The sequence below is a fragment of the Echeneis naucrates genome, chromosome 3 (assembly GCF_900963305.1).
Source record: "Echeneis naucrates chromosome 3, fEcheNa1.1, whole genome shotgun sequence".
In the NCBI taxonomy this organism is placed as follows: Eukaryota; Metazoa; Chordata; class Actinopteri; order Carangiformes; family Echeneidae; genus Echeneis; species Echeneis naucrates.
In genome coordinates, this window is record NC_042513.1 from 23,375,080 (window position 1) to 23,393,222 (window position 18,143).

Sequence of the window (18,143 nt, forward strand, 5' to 3'; positions counted from 1 at the left end):
GAAGCAATTCATTACAAAGTGGACCTCTGTTACATCAGACTCAAAACATTGGTCATTATACATAAGGTCAAATAGCACACACTTGAACTTGGACCACACAACTGTTGTGAGATTATACAGTGCACTGTTTAGCATGGAGTATTACTGTAGAGGTGTGTACTCAGTTTTGTTATATTAAATTCATTTGGTTTTAACCTTACAGTGTGTACAAACATGAACAGGGGTTACAAACATGAATGTTTACATTACACATTTTTTTATTATTTGACTCATACATTTTTTTTTTTCCTATGACTTCTATTGCATTGGGCTCCTGCAGTGAGCTAAGGAGTATCTCTTTCAGCATCACTGCCCTGTGAATTTAGTCTGAGCTGTTCTTAAATCTCACATCACCTTTTTAGCACCCTATCCTCTACAGAATACACTAGCTGGGTACTCCCAGCACCTAACTAGGTAATTAGCTGCTTCCTTAGTAAATCCGGCTCTTAATTACAGACAGATTATGATTGCAAAATGAATGAAAAATGTGGTTTAAATTTATGCTTGAAATCTGACCACATTTACAGTTAAGATGAAGCAACCCAGAGAAACTGCTATCTTTTTGCAGTGTTAATATCATTTGTTCAAAAATTGTTAATGTTTTGCCACAAGAAGGGACAAACTGATCTCTGTTTAGCCTCATATATCCTACAGCAGTTTTTCGTTGTTCCTCTTACTGGCCCTGCAAACATCTCACTTAGTTTCCGTTTAGCCTTGTATAATTTGGTTGAACTGTTTCAAGGATTCAACATCCCACAGTAATAGCCCTTGTGTTAACCTAAGAAAGAAGTACAACTGCTGCTATGACAGCACATGAATTCTGTGAGTGTCATTGACACTTCTGATTGTGTCGGTGCTGTGCACTATGGACCTGGAGACTGTTGTTTGAGTGTGACAGGGTGGAAGTGCAGCATATGAGTGATTGCAGGGCTATTTAAGTGCAGACAAGTGAAGCTGCAGTGAGTGGCCTTATTTCCAGCTTTTGCAGGTGGAGTTAATGCTTCAGGCTCCTGTTTAAGCCTGGTGTTTCTCATATCTGTACTTATTATGCTTCATCAGGAATTTATGAAAGGCCCTACCTTTCCGTTTTCTTCATCACAGCACCTTGACTCCCAGTCAGTCCCAACATGATGGCTGCATAAATCATAGCAGCTGTAAAGCTACACCCACCATCATGTGCCAACACCCCCTTCCCCCCAACATGCTCCTACCCTGTGGGTCGTTTTTCTTCATCTCACGCTATCATATTTTCTTACTCCTCCACCTGTTTCTCTGTCCTGTTTCTCATCATCTTTTCCTCATTACTGACTGCTATCTGTAACCATGAAATGAAATGGGAGTGTGTGCATCTGTATAGTAAACAGTATATCACATGTGCTGGTGAGAGCCAGGGCAAGGCAATGATAGAAGAAGCTGCATGTCCCTCTTGAAAACTGGTTCAGGAGATCCAGCTCTAAAAGCGCCAGGGGGATTAAGCGGATGCCATCATCACTCTCTTTGCATCATTCTTGCTCGCCTAACCCCAAGTGCTCCTGGGTAATTTGGAGGCTGAAAGCAAAGTAATTAAATAGGCCTCCCGATGAGAGCATGTTTATACATCTATTTGTGCGCGTGTGTGGACACGCACAGGTCTACACTGTGGAGGAGGTGGGGGTGGGGGGAATATCTGAATACAATACAGTCTGCCTTTTCTTAAACTGTGGCTTCATAAAACAATGGATGGCTGAGCAAGAAGATCTCAGTTCAAATATCGCTTTAGCTTAGCATCCAGTTTCTTAATACTTGTGGTCACCTGCTACTTTCAATATGCCTCCTTTTGAAAGCAATTCATATGAAATGTAGAATTACATAGATTATAGAAAAATCAGCTCTGTGTACTGAAATTTGTTTTTCCACAGGCTCATTAAACAAAAGCTGATTGCTTTAAGCTGCCAAGCATCTTCATAGTAAAAAGCACCCAATGCATCCAGATGTTTGCTTGCTATCAGTGATGCCAGTGGCTGAAAAAGAAGCCCCTGTGTGTGCTATTGTTGGCTGCCTTAAAGTAAACACATAGATTATTGTGCATATGTGGTAGTCTGTTTGGAATAGCATTATCCTCTATGTGCTGAGTGAACAAAGAAGGACTTGGCAGCTTATCTCAGCGTTTGTTATTGGTACCACTGAATTATAATATAGGGGGCGTTCCACGTGCCATGTGAAGCGGCAGTGTGAAGTGTTAAAATGAGCATATGCTCTTGACTTGGGCAAGATCACTGCTCCAACCAGGCCTCTCAGACACAAGCACTTAATTAAAGTTGGGTAGTGGTACTTTGTGTGTATGCATATATACATAAATACACAGTGTTCTTGACTCATTTGTTCACTGTATGCAATTTAAAGTTTGTGGGGGTGCTGAAGACAGAAGAAAAGGAAGTAAGATTTATTTAATAAGACAACATTGTGTTTGCCACAGTGGAAGTTCCCAGCGTCACACTTTCTCTGGGGAAGGTCACTTGGAAAAGTTTGAGCACACCACAGTGTACTGACATGTAGTTTGTGTTCAGCTGACATGTATGGATTTAGCAAATATTTCTACCACTCAGTAGAAAACTTAAATTGGCAAGTGAACACACTGTGTTTGAGTTTGTCTCTGTGGTATTTGTTAAACAATGACAAAAGCAAATAAGTTGAAAGTGACAAAATAAAATTTACTTTCCTCCGTTCTGCTCCTTTGGGTATGACGAAAACTCAGCTCTCTCAGGAACTCCCGATCTACTGTCTCACTTGCTTACTTCAGCTATTACTTTGCAGCATGTTAATAGTATGGGTTGTATAGTATTGATTCACGACATCCTTCACCACACATAATCATATAAGATACTTTTTTTCTGGCAGAGCAGTGAACTTCATTTGCAGTAAGTCCAACAGCAGAAGTAATTGTTTGGAACATGGAAAATATGCTTTCTCGCCGGAGTCAGAAGGTGAAATTAATGAAGAGATACTGCAGTATGTCTGCTTGCCTTTTGTTTTTTACTGCTGTGGTTACTGCAGTGCAGAACAGTGGATAGATAGACAGGATATGGGATATTTTTGAGCTATACTGAATTGGAAGGGAAAGTTTTCTTATCTATTAAATATGTTTCACAGTATCATGAAGCTTGTGGACTTTGAGAAATTCTGAAGGACACACTGGACATCCCCCATATTTATTGTAGATGTCTAGTTGATGTCAGGTCTCTCATTGTTGGATCTCATTGTGTTTTCTTCATAGAAAAATCATGTCTATGTTGTCCCTAAGTGGCCTCAGCACTGTCCCTTATGCTACATGGAATAATAGCTTTTTATTTTCCCCTACAGGCATTTCTCTTGTCTGTCCGCCAAATACATGTGTCCTGGTGTGCCAGCAGTGATGAGTAATCTGCTTGCCAACATCAATGCCTACTTCGCCCACACCACCACCACCACCACAACCACTGCCTCTGCTTCTGACCGATTTGCTGCCTCTAACTTTGGAGTAAGTGCCACTATTCTTATCCTTTGGTCTATTTCCACATAAAAATGTGTGGTATCCAGTTGGATTGAAATAGTGTCTGTTGCTCTCAAATATATGTCTTATATTTATTTGAACATTGCTTTTTTGCCATAATTCCTCATCATTCAGTTCTTTGGCTGAAACAAGTTTGAAATCTACAAAATTGCACCGGCTTGCAGAACTTTCCAATTAAATTTTTTATCAGCTTGATATTGGAAAGCATCAAATAATGTTTAATGGAGTCTGGCTCAAAGGTAAATCTCAAAATTTTGTTCCAGGAAGTACAAATGATTCACTTTAGGTCCAGCAATACTCCGGATCATGCAGTGTTATAAATTTATCTGCATCGTGCTTTGGGTGGGGTGACACTAATTCACACCATTCTTATATCAACAGAGGGAAAAATTTGTCAAATTGCTGGATCAGCTGCATAACTCTCTGAGGATCGACCTCTCTAAATATCGGGTATGTATCTATCTGTATTATAGATTGCAGTAAGAATTTAATCCCCCCCCCCCCAGTAAAAATGCAGGTTGCCATTTTGACAGATTTGTTGTTGTCAAATGGCACCTGCCCTTATGTTTGATTTGACAGATGTTTCCAGTTTGACTCAACTCTGTTTACAGTACATCGTATGCTTTATTTATCTGGAACAGTGATTCATTTACACTTTTTTGTTAATGCCGAATGTGTCTGTCACCCTTCAAACGTGGTTATTGACTGGATCCTCCTTTTTGGACATGGCTCAGATAGTATTTATGCCCCAATTGAATCTCATAGTGCAATCACAATGGGTGCACATTAATTTTAGGTATAAAGGTGTTTTATTTAATATTCTAGGAATATGTTAATGTAAATGTCGTTATAAATTAGTTGATGTCCTTCAAAAATTGGCATCAGATCATACACAGTGCACAGTCACACACTGTACTCATGTTAACAGTGAAGCTTTGAATACTTTGTGGTTTTAAGCTGTGAAGTTAAGGGGAGTTGTACAGGAATAGACAGGAGAGGATACATATATTCACAGATAGATATTATGCCGTGATTTGTTACTCATCCATTCTATGCAAAATTAAATTTTGCTTAGAATGAAATGACGGAATGTGACAAAACTTTTTACATTTTTTATTTATTTATTTATTTATTTTTTAGAAGGTGTAGCTTATGGTATAGACCGGCCCATAAATATTGATAGTCAGCCTGTACTGTCAAGGGAACCATTGGCATCTGAAGAAGTAGTGGTCCTCTTGGTCAAATAAATCAGCCTATAGTGACTGCCCAGCCCTCTCTGTCTTCCATGTTAGTGTATCGATTTTAGCTCTCACTATGCTAAACTCTGTTTTGCACTTTGACTTTGTTGGCTACTAAAATGATTAAAACAACATTTAAAAGAATCTGTAACAACTACATGGATGTTTTATTTCAGTAAAGGAAAACAATGTTTTTGGTCAATGCTGTATCCAAAGTCCTGGGCTTCATGATGTGTATACTCAAAGGTACTGGCTATTTTCACATTTTTATGTGATCATTAGGTTACACACCCATACATATGACATTTATATGGATATTTATTTAGTCCATTTGACTACATACATGCTGGGAGAAAAATTTCCCATGTAGTTGTGGTTTTAGTAACATTTCATCCCTCATTGCACTCTGACACACATGGGGGTTATTTGTTGTATGAGGACTTCATTTTTCACAGCTATTTGTTTTGCGATCTTCAGTGACTGATGAGCATGAGTTAACATTTGGAAGTTAGACTGAACTGCTGTATGTAGATAATTGTATGGGTACATGTTCACAGCTGTGTGCATGTTTGTATTGTGCTCCTGTGTGTGACCTCATGTGCATGGGTGTGCATGTTCGTATACAAGGTCGGGAAAATGAATGTGTGTGTTTTGTGTTTGGTGTCTAACAGGATTACCCTCCTCCTGGAATTGTTCTGCAAGATTATGTGCCGCATGTCAGGAATTCAGTCTGCCTGAGTAACATTGGGCAGCATCCTGAGTAGCCTCAGAGTGTCAGAGAATAATTTTTTATTTAGATTTTTGGGTTATTTAAAGACACTTTTGTTAAGTTCAGCTTTTGCTGCATGCCCAACATTAACAGTTTTTTACCCATCAGTCTGGAACAAATATTAAAAGTTCAGCATCAAATTTAAAGAGTAGTGGAAAGTAAAGCTTTGTTTTGCTTCTGTTTCTATAACGTCTTTTCGTCCTCTGAATCTAGCATGCTTAACAGCTACCTCCAGCCTGGGCGGTCCACCTTGTCACTTTAGATTAGTGTAGTGTGGAGTTTGCATGTTCTCCCTGTGTGGGTTCCCTCCAGGTACTCTGGCTTCCTCCCACAGTCTGAAAAAATGCCTTTTTAGGTTAACTGGTTACTGTTTGCCTCTATATGCCAGTCTTGTGACAGACTGGAGACATGATATGACATGTCATGCAAAGACTATGCCAAATACACCCCATGCTTTTAACCCCCCTCCCCTTCCTCCCTCACTCTAATTGTCCCTTTTCAAAACCAAATCTCTCCCACTCCATCCATGACGCTGCTCACTGACTCACGCGGTGGTATGCGCCCAGTCAGACAAAGACATGTCCACAGTCCTCCTAGCTGTTGCCATTACACACTGAACTGTAGCTGAAAGATGACCTGCTCACCTTTAATGTGACACAAAAGACACTGTGTCATTGATTGGGTGATTGCTTTAGTTCAGCTGCTCTTTGGCACAGCTCTCTGTGTGAAGCCACATATGATTACAGGGACACACCCTGATAGCAGCAGATCCTGCTGTCTGCTTACAAAGGCAAAAAGACAGGACGAGAGAAGGGACAGCAAGTACATAGTGAGAAAGGACTTGATGAGGACACTGAATTACATTGCAAACAGTGAGTGAGGAGGAAAGCGGATTTGGAAAGCGAGGTGGATAAAATTAGCATAGAGAGAGAGAGAGAGTTAGTGGAGAAGAGATAGATTTGGAAAGAAACATGAAGAATGCAAGGAAGTATGATGGGTGACTGACAGAGAAAGAGAGGGAGGGTTAAGTGAAGAAAAGATGGCCCTCTTGTACTTTCAGATGGCCTGGGCTGCCTGGTGATAAAACTTTCACTGAGACCAGTCACAGAATATCTCATTGGCTTCACCTGCCAGCACTGTCCTGCTGCTCTCCTGTCAAGGCTGCCACAGACCAGTGGTCCGTGCATGCGCGCGCGCACACACACACACACACACACACACTTTATACTCTTGCTTTCTGAAGCTGTCCCATAGAGTCAGCCTTCCACTTTTCGACAGTAATAAGATTCAGATCTGGCTCCACCGCCTGTTCACCGTATGGATTTCCCCATAATGACATTCTGAGGGAGATTGCGTTTGCTTTTGTAAAACAGAGAACCTGACTCAGCAGAGAGGGAGGGGGGCTGCCATGCACCTGCCACTCCACATTTTGCTACATGTATGTTTCTTCATGTTTAACTTTATTATAACATCCCTCATGCACATGACACCTTTTATTGGTGGTCTGTTCCAGCAGGGATTGGTAGGTTTCTGTTGATCAGACATAAAATCTCAGCATTCAGAAGACACGATGAGGGATTAGGGCTGATGGCTTAGTTTAATATAAAGTGATGCTAGTTCAATAATCACCCCTGAGAGTCTTGTGCCGTACTCTCTGCAGAATTACAGTGAACATTGAGAAAAAAGGTTGGTTAATTCAAAGAGCTGGTTTGTCACCATGTGATGCACAGAGGACTGCAGCCTCCTTCACTGAGTGAAACAGCTTTTCTTTAATATGCGTCTAGTTCACAATAGCATAATTATATCAGCCACACTCAGCTGCTATTTGAAGCTCACAAAGCATCATGTGAGGTGCATTATTGCAAATATTTGGCATAATCGTTGTCTTTTTGCAGCGCAAAACCTGCATAATTTTGACCTAACCCCTATAAAAAAAACCAATGGCAAGACCCCTCTCTTTCAACTGACTTAACAGTCAAATAATTCAGAAAACATGAAGTTTTTTTTTTCCTAAACGAACAATATGGAACTAATAATCAATGCCTATAACCATATGTGCAAACAAAGGACACAGACACAGAAACATGCCTCCGATCCAGAAGGTCAGGATCTGGTCTTTTCAATGTTCCCATGGCAGTTTGAAATTCAGTGCATGACTGCTTTGATCTCTTTTAACACATGATTACTTGTACTCGCTCCAGTTGGTGCCCGGTGTTTGACCAGCCATTATGCAGCTTCTGTAGTCTGCACAGACCATAATAAACACTCTTTCAACTCACTGTTACATCACATGAATAGACACCAGAGGTATTTAACGTTCAATATCTATTTTGTTTTTTTTCCATCTGCAGAATAGATTTTTTTAGGTGTCCCCCCCCTAATCTGTGTCCTGGCAATACATCAACAATAGGGGAAGTGCACCATGGCCCTATATTGACTAAAATCATTGATATTTCCTTCTAGGTGTTTTTTAATTTCTCTATGTATTCTGAACACAAGTGACACATATTGTGTGCATTCAAGTTGTATCAATACAGTTATATATATATATATATATATATATATATATATATATAGTCACAGCCAAAGCTTTTTGCTAGAAATGTTTCAGGAAGACAAGTGGGGTACCACAAAGAGGTATAATGAATGGAACATTTGGATGGTAGTTAAAAATATGATGAAAATATTTTTTGACTTGCCTTTTGGGGGTTAGTTTCACAGGAGAACCAAAGAAGGAAAAAAAACAAAACCAAAACGATATCACAGCCTCTGTATGAAAGCATTCTGCGGGAAGCCGCACAGTATTATTTAGATCACTATTAGGGGTGATGTGCGTTATTTTTATAAATGAGAAAAGGCTTTATCAAGTTATTTGAGCACCATGGAAATTGTTTTCATGCACCATTTCTTTCATAAATGAACATTAAGACCTTTCTTTAATTTGTCTTATTTGAGTTTTATATAGGCACTGGTCCAACAAAAATATTCAATGTAGACAAGAATGAAAAGCCCATCAGCATCCCTCACTCTTGGTCTCATTTTATAATGGACTTTCTGTCATCTTTGGGCAAGACTGCTGCTGTTGTCTCTCCTTTAGACCCGGAGATGGATACTTAGCGTTTTCAATAGGGAGGCCTGTAATAAATCTGACTGTTTCCTTTTGTCTTCAGATCATGATGTTGGGGCATCTAATTTCTGGTCTGCACATTCAGACAAAGTGGCTGTTGTTTGTTTATTTATTTGTTTGTTTATTTATTTATTTATTTATTTATTTATTTGTTTGCCATCTAAAGGCCTGCCTCTGAAAACACTGAACTTTGAGAGTAGTGTCTGTGGGGGGGCATATTATATTTGTGCATTGTGCATTTAGGCCCTGGATGAATCATTTTATTTCTGTTTGTCAGCAGCTGTCTGAAGTGGGATTTACAGAGCATTTTTCATTACACAAGTACATGCTGTTCTTGAGCTGTTAAAAATATGCCAAATCTAATAATGAATGCCTGTCAATGAACTCTTAGCATTTCAAAAAGAAAAACAGGTTATCAAATACCAAATCAAACTGGTAGCTGAGATCATAACATTTTGTAAGTAGACAACTGGTTTTTTGAGCAACCTACCTAGCGCTTTTAAAGTAAACATTACAACTGTCAATGAGCACGTGACATCATTGAACTTTAATCACCGTAATTGCATAGCTAGATTGCCTTTTAATGTCAGACAACCTGCTAATTAACCAATTGAAGTGTCTGTTTAAATATATAGAGTAGGACATGTGATTTTACTGGGTTTGAAATAAAAAAATAAATTTAACAATGGATCAGGACTCCATTATCACTGGAAGGCAGACCGTAAAATGTTGTAAAATGACACATTTTTATGTGTGATTTCGTCATCATAGTGTTTCCAAAGCTCCTTCTAAAGAGCAAAAACGCTGGAGACAGGAGTGCAGGTGCTGGAGTTGATTAGCTACTAATGTTTTTTAGAATTACTTTTTAGGAATAACATAATATTGCACATTTAATTTCACTCTTGAAAAGTTGCAAATCTTTGACTCAATCAGTTAAAAGACATTTTGAATTATTGTGATAACTCTACCAGCTCAATTATTTCAGTATGCCAGCAGACAGCAACATTCAAGGTTGCAGTGAGTGCTATAAAATCCAAAGGGATGTTGTTTGAAAGTGCCACATATGTGTCGGCAGATAGAGAAAGGGCAGTGACTGGTGGCATTTAGGGGGGCTCCTTGCAGTGATGGAGGCAGGTTTCTGGAACAGTAGCTGCAAGAAATATTTTTCTTTCCATGTAATTGAAGGTTTTTTGGATTGTTTGTTTTGTTGTTTGTTTTTAATGAAAAGGGCCTGCTGGGGCCTGGATGAGAATGAAACGACTTTAACTGCACCCAATTTTTCTTTTGAAATGAATGATTAAATACTCCAACATGTTGACCGTAGAAAAGGCAGTGATGCAAACAGCCATGTTTTTTCCCATCTACAGTCAAATATAGTGTAACTGGTCTGCTCTTGCTTGTGCAAGATGTGTGCCAAGCTTGTTTGCCTGAAGGCAGTTTGGTGTGTTTTTATTGGGAGTTAAACTTTCACCTCAAACTAGACTTTTCCAGTTAATCATGTGTCTGGAGAATTTTACTGTAAGCTCACAGAAGACAGTTTACTGTCTCTGAGGGATAAAGAGGCCATCTACATTTTTTCCACTCTGTTGGTTAGCTTTGAGGACCAGTTACCAGTTTGTGTTGAGCAATTAATTTTGAAATCTCCTTTCCCTGCTTTGTGTTTTTAATGATTTCATTACTGAACTATTATCTTGAATAATTTGTCAACCAAATAATTTATTCTGCAGACATCCAGATTATGTGTCACATATTCTGACACACTCATGTCTTGGTGACTTTTGCTTTTGATAGTGGGACTTCATCGCTGACAGCTCTCCTGCATTTGCTGTCAATTCTACAGGTCACTGTAAAGGTTTGGCTTCATTTTCCCAAATCTCTGGTGTGCAATTTTTGACAAGGCAGGGAAGGTTTTGAAAACAAGAGAATTTTTATTAGCGTGCTGAAAGAGTTGGGGAATAGGATAATGTATGGGGCACTGAAGCCTTTCCACAGGGCTGTCAGGCCTTTATATGCTCCCCGTCATGGTTCTCTGCTCTGCCTGATGACTTCATGGCCCTGAAATAGAAGCTTTCATCAGCAGAGACCTCCCTTGTCCACTAAATGATTAGAAAGACAGTCATTTTGTTATGATTGCTGGGCGTTGCACTGTAATCAATTTCAATGTTTTGGGCTAAGCGATGTGATGTGGTGGGGGGATGGTCTGTGGTTTGTGACGTTAAAAATCTGCTTTCAACAAGATGCTCTCTCTCCTCATGTTTTTCTCCTCTCCCTCTCTCACTCCAGGACAATTTCCCTGCTGGAAATCCAGAGCGTCTCCAAGATCTGAAGTCCACTGTTGATCTGCTGACCAGCATCACTTTTTTCAGGATGAAGGTAGCTTGTGTTTGTTTGTTTGTGTTTGTGCGAGGGGAGATAGAGAGTTTTATGGGCAGCAGTGGAACACAGTAATTGACTTAAGATAAATAAATTGAAACAAACAAACATTGCAATGAATAATGGTGGCTCGATAGTCAATAACCTTTGTAGGTGCCTGTAATAACCTTTCTGTCACATAATTGCTTTGCCCTTGACCAATTGACTAAATGACAGTAAAATCCACCAAAATTCATTTATTAACATATACCCTGATTGATTTCAAGCACATTTTCTTATATGTGAAATCAATCCACACTTATAATTCCTGAGGACCTGCCCCTCTCAACACCACTTATGGTTCAAAACCAAATGATTTATTGTATAGTATTTCTTGACTGCACGCTGATGCATTGGATTTGTGTTTGTGTAATGCATGTTGACCTGCATACTACAGTAAGCCTCTATTTTAAAATTGCTTCCAGCTCCGTCTTGTTTCCTCTCCCTCCCTTTCAGCATAGCGACATGTCTCTCAACACATGAAAAGCTCCATTCAGTTCTTTTGGCGGGAGTGGGGTGTACAGTCAAGGTACCGAGGCATAGCTAAGATGGCAGCTGTGAGCAAAGAAATGAAAGCTGTCACTTTAGGTCACCAAATCTTTCACTCTGTGTCATTCCCATGCTGGGCTTTACTGCGTACATGCACCACTGCTCACACACAGGAGCTACAGTGGATGTGCTGTATAAAATATAGTGAACATGCACCTCAATGCCAGTCTGGTCATCTATGCCATTCATAATAGAAGTGAGTAGGTAGCTTTTTTCCTACCACTAAGTCCTATCTTTGTATCAACATTTCAAACAAGTAATATGATATCATTACATTATCAATCCACTTATGGATCCTTCCATATTTAGGAATGCCCTTAAAGTAAAAGCTGTTAATTTGTGCTGTTGAGATCATAAACAGTCATTGAATGATTGTGTAGTATAAAATACTGTAACACCCAGGAGAACACATACTGTAACCCTGAAAGCATATATTTTAATTATGCATGTGTATTTGTCTGTGTAGGTACAAGAGCTCCAGAGTCCACCAAGAGCCAGTATGGTGGTGAAGGACTGCGTGAAAGCATGTTTGGACTCCACATACAAATACATTTTTGATAACTGTCATGAACTATACAATCAACTCCTCGACCAGGTAGGCAGCTTTCCAATATGTTTTAGTATTGCAGCTTTGCTGCTGCTTTTTTGTGAAAGTAGTATTTTACACTGACTGTTATGCAGGTAAACTTAAAAGTCTCTCCAACAGCATGTCATATGTCACAGACAAACTGAGCAGCTGTAATTCTCAGTTATTTGTTGTAAATATAGTGAAGAACACCCCGAATTTATGCCTTAACTTTTGACATCACCGTTTTTTTTCCTGATCAGTTCTGTTGTATCATAGATGTGTCAAGTTACAGCTGATCCAATCCAGCAGTTTTCCATTGGCAAACTGCTGGGATGTGTATTCTCTGAAGGACAGTGTAGGAAATGGTTTACGCTTCAGTAAAAACAGGTTGACTCAACCAGATATGGGGAGGTAAAAAGGAGGAAAAGGAAACTGCCACCTCAAATGTAAGACAGGTAGAAAATCAAGGTAAAAGCAGCCTTTCCAAATACTTCTTCCAGGTAGCACATCCTGGGAGCCCCTATTTCACCTCAGGTGTTTGTATGGTATCACCTTCAGTCTGTCATAAATATGACATCACACTTTCTCCTTCAGCTTTACTTTTATTCGTGTTGTCACAATGCCCAGAAAAAAGAAATTCAATTCAGCATGGCTAGAAATCAACAGGCTATACATCAAGCTAGACATTTATCAGACAATAAAACTTGTGCAGTGTGTCTATTGCAAACTTTGCATGAAGGACTTCAACCCTTTAGGAAATAGAGTCCACGGTGAAGAGACCTATAAAAGAAACCAAGCATCAGGCAGCACTTAAGTGATGCAAATCACTGCTCTGCTGTTTGGGGCCCTTTTAACTATAAATAGACTGTAAGGATATTGTGTGAAAACAGAAAATAAGTTTGAAAATAGATATAAATTTGAGTTACAGGGATGTTAGGAACAGCAGGAGGCATGATCTCAATTAAGAACTCAGAGACTCAGTTATCATTACTATAGTCAAGACTGTATCACCCTCTCCGGTAATATTTGATCCTTTGAACTTATGAAGATTTTAAGGTGCTCGTGGCCGAGTAAATAATCAGGCAACATGCAGCGCTACCCAATTATTTTCAGTTTTTTTTCCCCAAAGAGAATGGCCACCACACCACAGATGATAATGTCTTTTTAGCTCGTAATAAGGTCCAATCCGCTCAAAAGTTGAATAATAAGCTGTCTTTGTTTAAACAGCCTGAGGGGTTGTAAGCAATTACCAAACTACAGAGATAGACACTTTCCCTAATTACATCTTCGTCCACCACAGTTTCACAGTTGACAGCCTTTCTATCAGCCTTTCCTTCAAGGCAGAAGAAAGAGACATCAGCTTCATCCAAAAGCAAACCTCACAGTGCCAATGAATTATTATGGTCGCACACATTGGTAGCCTTTGAGTCAGAGGATAAAATATATTTTAGACCCCAATTCTCCAGTTGCTAACAGTGACTGAGTGTGGTGACAGAACAACTGACACCACGGCCAGGCAGGCGGTGAAATATCCCAGCCACAGCAAGGCATCTTACATAATATAACAACAAAACTCTCTACTTATGCCTGGGCATAAAATGACTGTGGGGGTTGGCATAGGCAAAGGGAATATAGCTTAACAGTTTCTTAAATCCCAGCAGGAGAGGGAGGCTTTTGAAAAGCAAGAGTGGGAATGGAAAGAGGTCAAATCATAAAAAAAAAAAAAAAAGCTTCAGCTTCACCTAGTGTGGAAGAATGTGGAGCATCAGCGTGCTCATAAAAATGTCTAGGATGTGTGTGTGTGTATATATATACTGTATATATATATATATATATATATATATATTCAAAAGCGCATATGTGTATATATATATATATATATATATATATATATATATATATATATATATGCGCTTTTGAATTATGCAAATAGAAATGCAGAAGTAATCTGGTTTTGAAAAGAAGTTGGTGATTGCTGACGTGCGCACTAGGAGGGATTCTCTGAGCTAGAAGTAAACTCCACTTTTTCCTGAGTAAGCGATTCAAATTGATTTATATCACTCTTGCCAACATTATCCAGTATTTTCCAATATTATCTCAAGTGGTTGAAAACTATCTTTTTTTTTTTATGTATTTTACCATATATGAAGAATAAGACTGGTACCTTTTTCTAGCTTATTATTTTCCAGCTCTCAAGTGTCTTGCAACAGTTTCAGTTCTTCCCATGGCTCCTTCTCTTGGGAATCTGGTCTCATCCTCCACCTTTCAACCACCTTTCAATCAGAGGCTACGCAATTTGTGTCATAGTTTGAGGATTGATGAGGAGCTGGATATATGCTAATGTTGATTTCTCCCACACAAAGCCTGAAAATGCCAAACAATGAACATAAACCACTAACTACCCTCTGGAGGAGAGAGATGCCGTTATGAATATTTCTGCGCCCCCCACCTTACCACAAGAGGTGGCAATCCACTCCACTCTCAGTACAGTAATGTATTGAACTCCAAGTATTACTGGGAGTGAAACCTTTAAGGGTTCTGCTGACTGTAAAAAGAGAGCAGGCAACTTAATTGCCTTTAACAATGTATTTGCACCTACTCGTGGTGAATACAGATCAGCAGAGGGAGTCTATGCTGTGTTTTAGTGGGATGCATACTACTCCCAATTCAATTGGGATGACAACCTTCAGTGTCCTTCATAAATACATGGTTATGCACACACACACACACACACACACACACACACACACAGATACAGACATAAGCAGATTTTGCATAACTGGCTCACCTCCTGCAGACACCTTTGTCTCATTATTCATGTTTCTAATTGAGCAGAAATTTACCTCAATGCAGATCACCCAGCTTTCTCATACCAGCCGTTTCTCTTTGAAGTATGCGTCACTATTCTTACTTTGTCAACTGTCATTTAGAGGCTAAAAGGGATAGTAGACCTATTTCCAGCGTCTTTGATCTGAACTCATAAGTTGCTCTTTTCACATGTAACCGCGTGTTAATCTCTCAGTATTATAGATTCCACGATTAAAGGTCCAACCAGATCTTTTTTTTAGGGGTTGAGTGCCTCAGTGTATGATCAGCAACTTTGCTGCTTTACTTCTCAGCAATTTTTCAGTATTTCTAGTAGCACATGGTGTGGATGATGTGCTGACAACATACATCCAGTGCAAACTGCCCAATACGGTATTTGAGTTCAGACAGCGTGTTATGATGCACAGACCGCCTCCATGTAGCCGCCATATTGTAAACTGGGACATTTTCATGCCTTGTTGAAGAGCATACATGACTGAAAATGCAAATTAGAAAGCCATGAGCCTTTGATGAATAAGCTGTAATCTCTTTTCATGATTATGACACATAAGATGATAGTCTTGACTTCTACAGCCCATTTGCAAATGAGTAAAGTCATGAACATTGTGGTTCACATGATCAGCTTCCACAGAATTAGAGTAAGCCCTATCTGTGCTTCTTGATCTATGAGATTAAATTCTGTGGCTCCCTCAGTGCGACATCTGCAAGACATGCAAGGGCATTACACGCTTTGCAATATCAGACATTTTGACCAAGAATCAACACCATCAGACACAAGTTTATTATTGTAGCAACTGATTAGATTCTCAGGACTGTATTGAGAACAAATGGAATTGTGTTTCATTTTCATTTCCCCAGCTCTTTCTAAAACATCTCCTCTGTGAGCTGTGCCAAAGTTGATACACTGAAGGATGATAAATAATTCAACCTGAATTATTCAAGAACTGATTTAAACATGTTTCATTTTTAACACAATTTTCTATTCATCAGAAATGCATTTGGCTCCAGTCAGTTACATGTGCAAGTGAGAAACGGTGCACTACACCCTCTTCCGAGGAGGGAAGGTCCCCACAGTAAAAAATCATGGATTATATTTGTGACTGTCAGTGTGCAGACGTGTGAGAAGGTTTAGGATGCAATCATTTCTGTGTATGATACACATCTGACAGTATAGCTGACTTTGTTCCAGCATGTAGACTCACTCAGTTTTGCGTGTGTTGCTTATCTTATTTTCTGTGGAACTGGTGTGTGGCAGAGTGAAATACTGTGACAGCCACTTGCTCACTGGTTGGACCAGTGTGGTCGCACTCAGTGTGGAACGAGCAGATGGTCGAGTCAGTGAGTGGTTTTGGATTCAACACCTTTCACCTTGGGACAGCAACACCCTCTGGCACACATCATCATCTCCATAAACACATTATTAAAGACTTGGAACATTTTAAAATGCTTAAGTTGAAATTTTTATTTTCGTGAAAGATTTCACTCATGACTGATTTTTGCAACATTCATGATTAGTAGTGTAAATTTGATTTAACGCTGTAGGTCCCAGAATTCAGCTTGTTCATATGCCACTCTGACAGGGATCCAACAGGCAAACATACAGAGCAACCAAACAAACTCATCTTGTTTTAATAATTAGATGCATCGAGTCATTAGTTTTCAGGTTGTTGTTTTCGGCCATAACTCGAGAATTAATTTGAATATGATAGATAAAGACATAGAGACATCACAACCAGTGCACAGATAATGAATATGTGTCAAAACTGACTCACTGAAACTGTGGAGTTGTCTCTGGTGAATTGAGCAGCCTTCTGGCTTCAAAGTCAACATCCATCATGTGCATGCTGGTGTTCACCTCCCACACCCGAAACAGGGAAAAAATATGTTGAACCGATTGGACATGTTTGTAAAAGAAATTGAGTGCATTGTAACAGCTGATGCCAAAATACAGACAAGTGCAGGAGGAGGTTTGGCCTAACATTTTCAGACCATTCACACAGAAATAAAACACAGCTTTTATCTTACCTCTTACCCTCATTACAAACAGATTAGTGTGACATGAGCAGAGTTTAGTTTGTGTGTGTGTGTCTCTGTAACTTGTGGCACTATTTCTGAACGGTTTTCCTCCACCAGCACTTCTTGTCTTCAGCATTCACTGCTTTTCTGCTGAATTCTCTAAGGTTCAGCCACCAATGTTATCTGAAGAGCATGCAATAAATCACGTCTTTATTAATAAATAAAGGGTACAAGGCTGTAATGGCTCTTACTTATTGGTGCCCTGTACCAGCAGGTCTCCAGATACTGCTAGTACAACACAGAGTTTAGCTACAAATCCAGAAGTTTTCTAAAGATACAGAACAAATTAAACTGTCAAAAATGGTCAAAATGACAATGAAAATTTTAAAGTGAGAAGTTCAACAGCAAATTTAGCACGCTCCACTGCTTTGGTTCGAGTTACAAGGTTCCATTAAAGTATGACTCACAAAGGAAGCTTCGATATCCTGACTTTAACTTCTCAGATAGGTCAACCTCAAAAAATCAATATTACATTCCATGTTTAATGTAGCCCAACCAGTGACCCAACAAAGTCAGTTAGTTTATAAAGCTTGCTCAGACCCGCAATGGGCCAAAATCCAAGACATGTAGTGGGAAGAAGTAGGAACATCGGCCAATATATGAATCAGTAGCTAGAGAAGCATGCAAGGCACCATTGCACACAGTTAAATCCTGTGGTGCAGGGGTGTTGGCTTGCCTGTACAAAGATGCCAAGCAGCTACCAGGTTAACGATTAGCATGATTTTAGGCAGGGAACTGTATATTATGTCTGTATTGTGGCAATTCTAATGCCAGAGGAAATTACATAGAACAAAGTACATAGCTTTTATAGAGGTTTAGTCAGGAGACCTTTTGTTCATTTGGATGAACAAAGTCCCCCAAATGTACAATTTTTTTAATCTCTTAAAATAGAATCTGAACACAAAGTACTAGTTATATCTTTTAATAGGGGCAGTGGGCACATCATGAAATCTCTGGCAATAGCATATAACCTGCGCGTCATCTGACTACAGAAAAAGCAGTAACAAGTA

The 18,143-nt window shown here is 39.4% G+C and overlaps 1 protein-coding gene across 1 annotated transcript in view; it reads left to right on the forward strand.

Moving 5' to 3' along the window:
- unc13c (unc-13 homolog C (C. elegans)) overlaps positions 1-18,143 on the forward strand; it is an 84,436-nt gene that overhangs the window by 31,036 nt on the left and 35,257 nt on the right. Inside the window, exons 13-16 of the mRNA XM_029498578.1 lie at positions 3,379-3,535; positions 3,950-4,018; positions 10,986-11,075; positions 12,130-12,258. Coding sequence (XP_029354438.1) covers positions 3,379-3,535; positions 3,950-4,018; positions 10,986-11,075; positions 12,130-12,258 — 445 coding nt within the window. The remainder of the gene's footprint in view (positions 1-3,378; positions 3,536-3,949; positions 4,019-10,985; positions 11,076-12,129; positions 12,259-18,143) is intronic.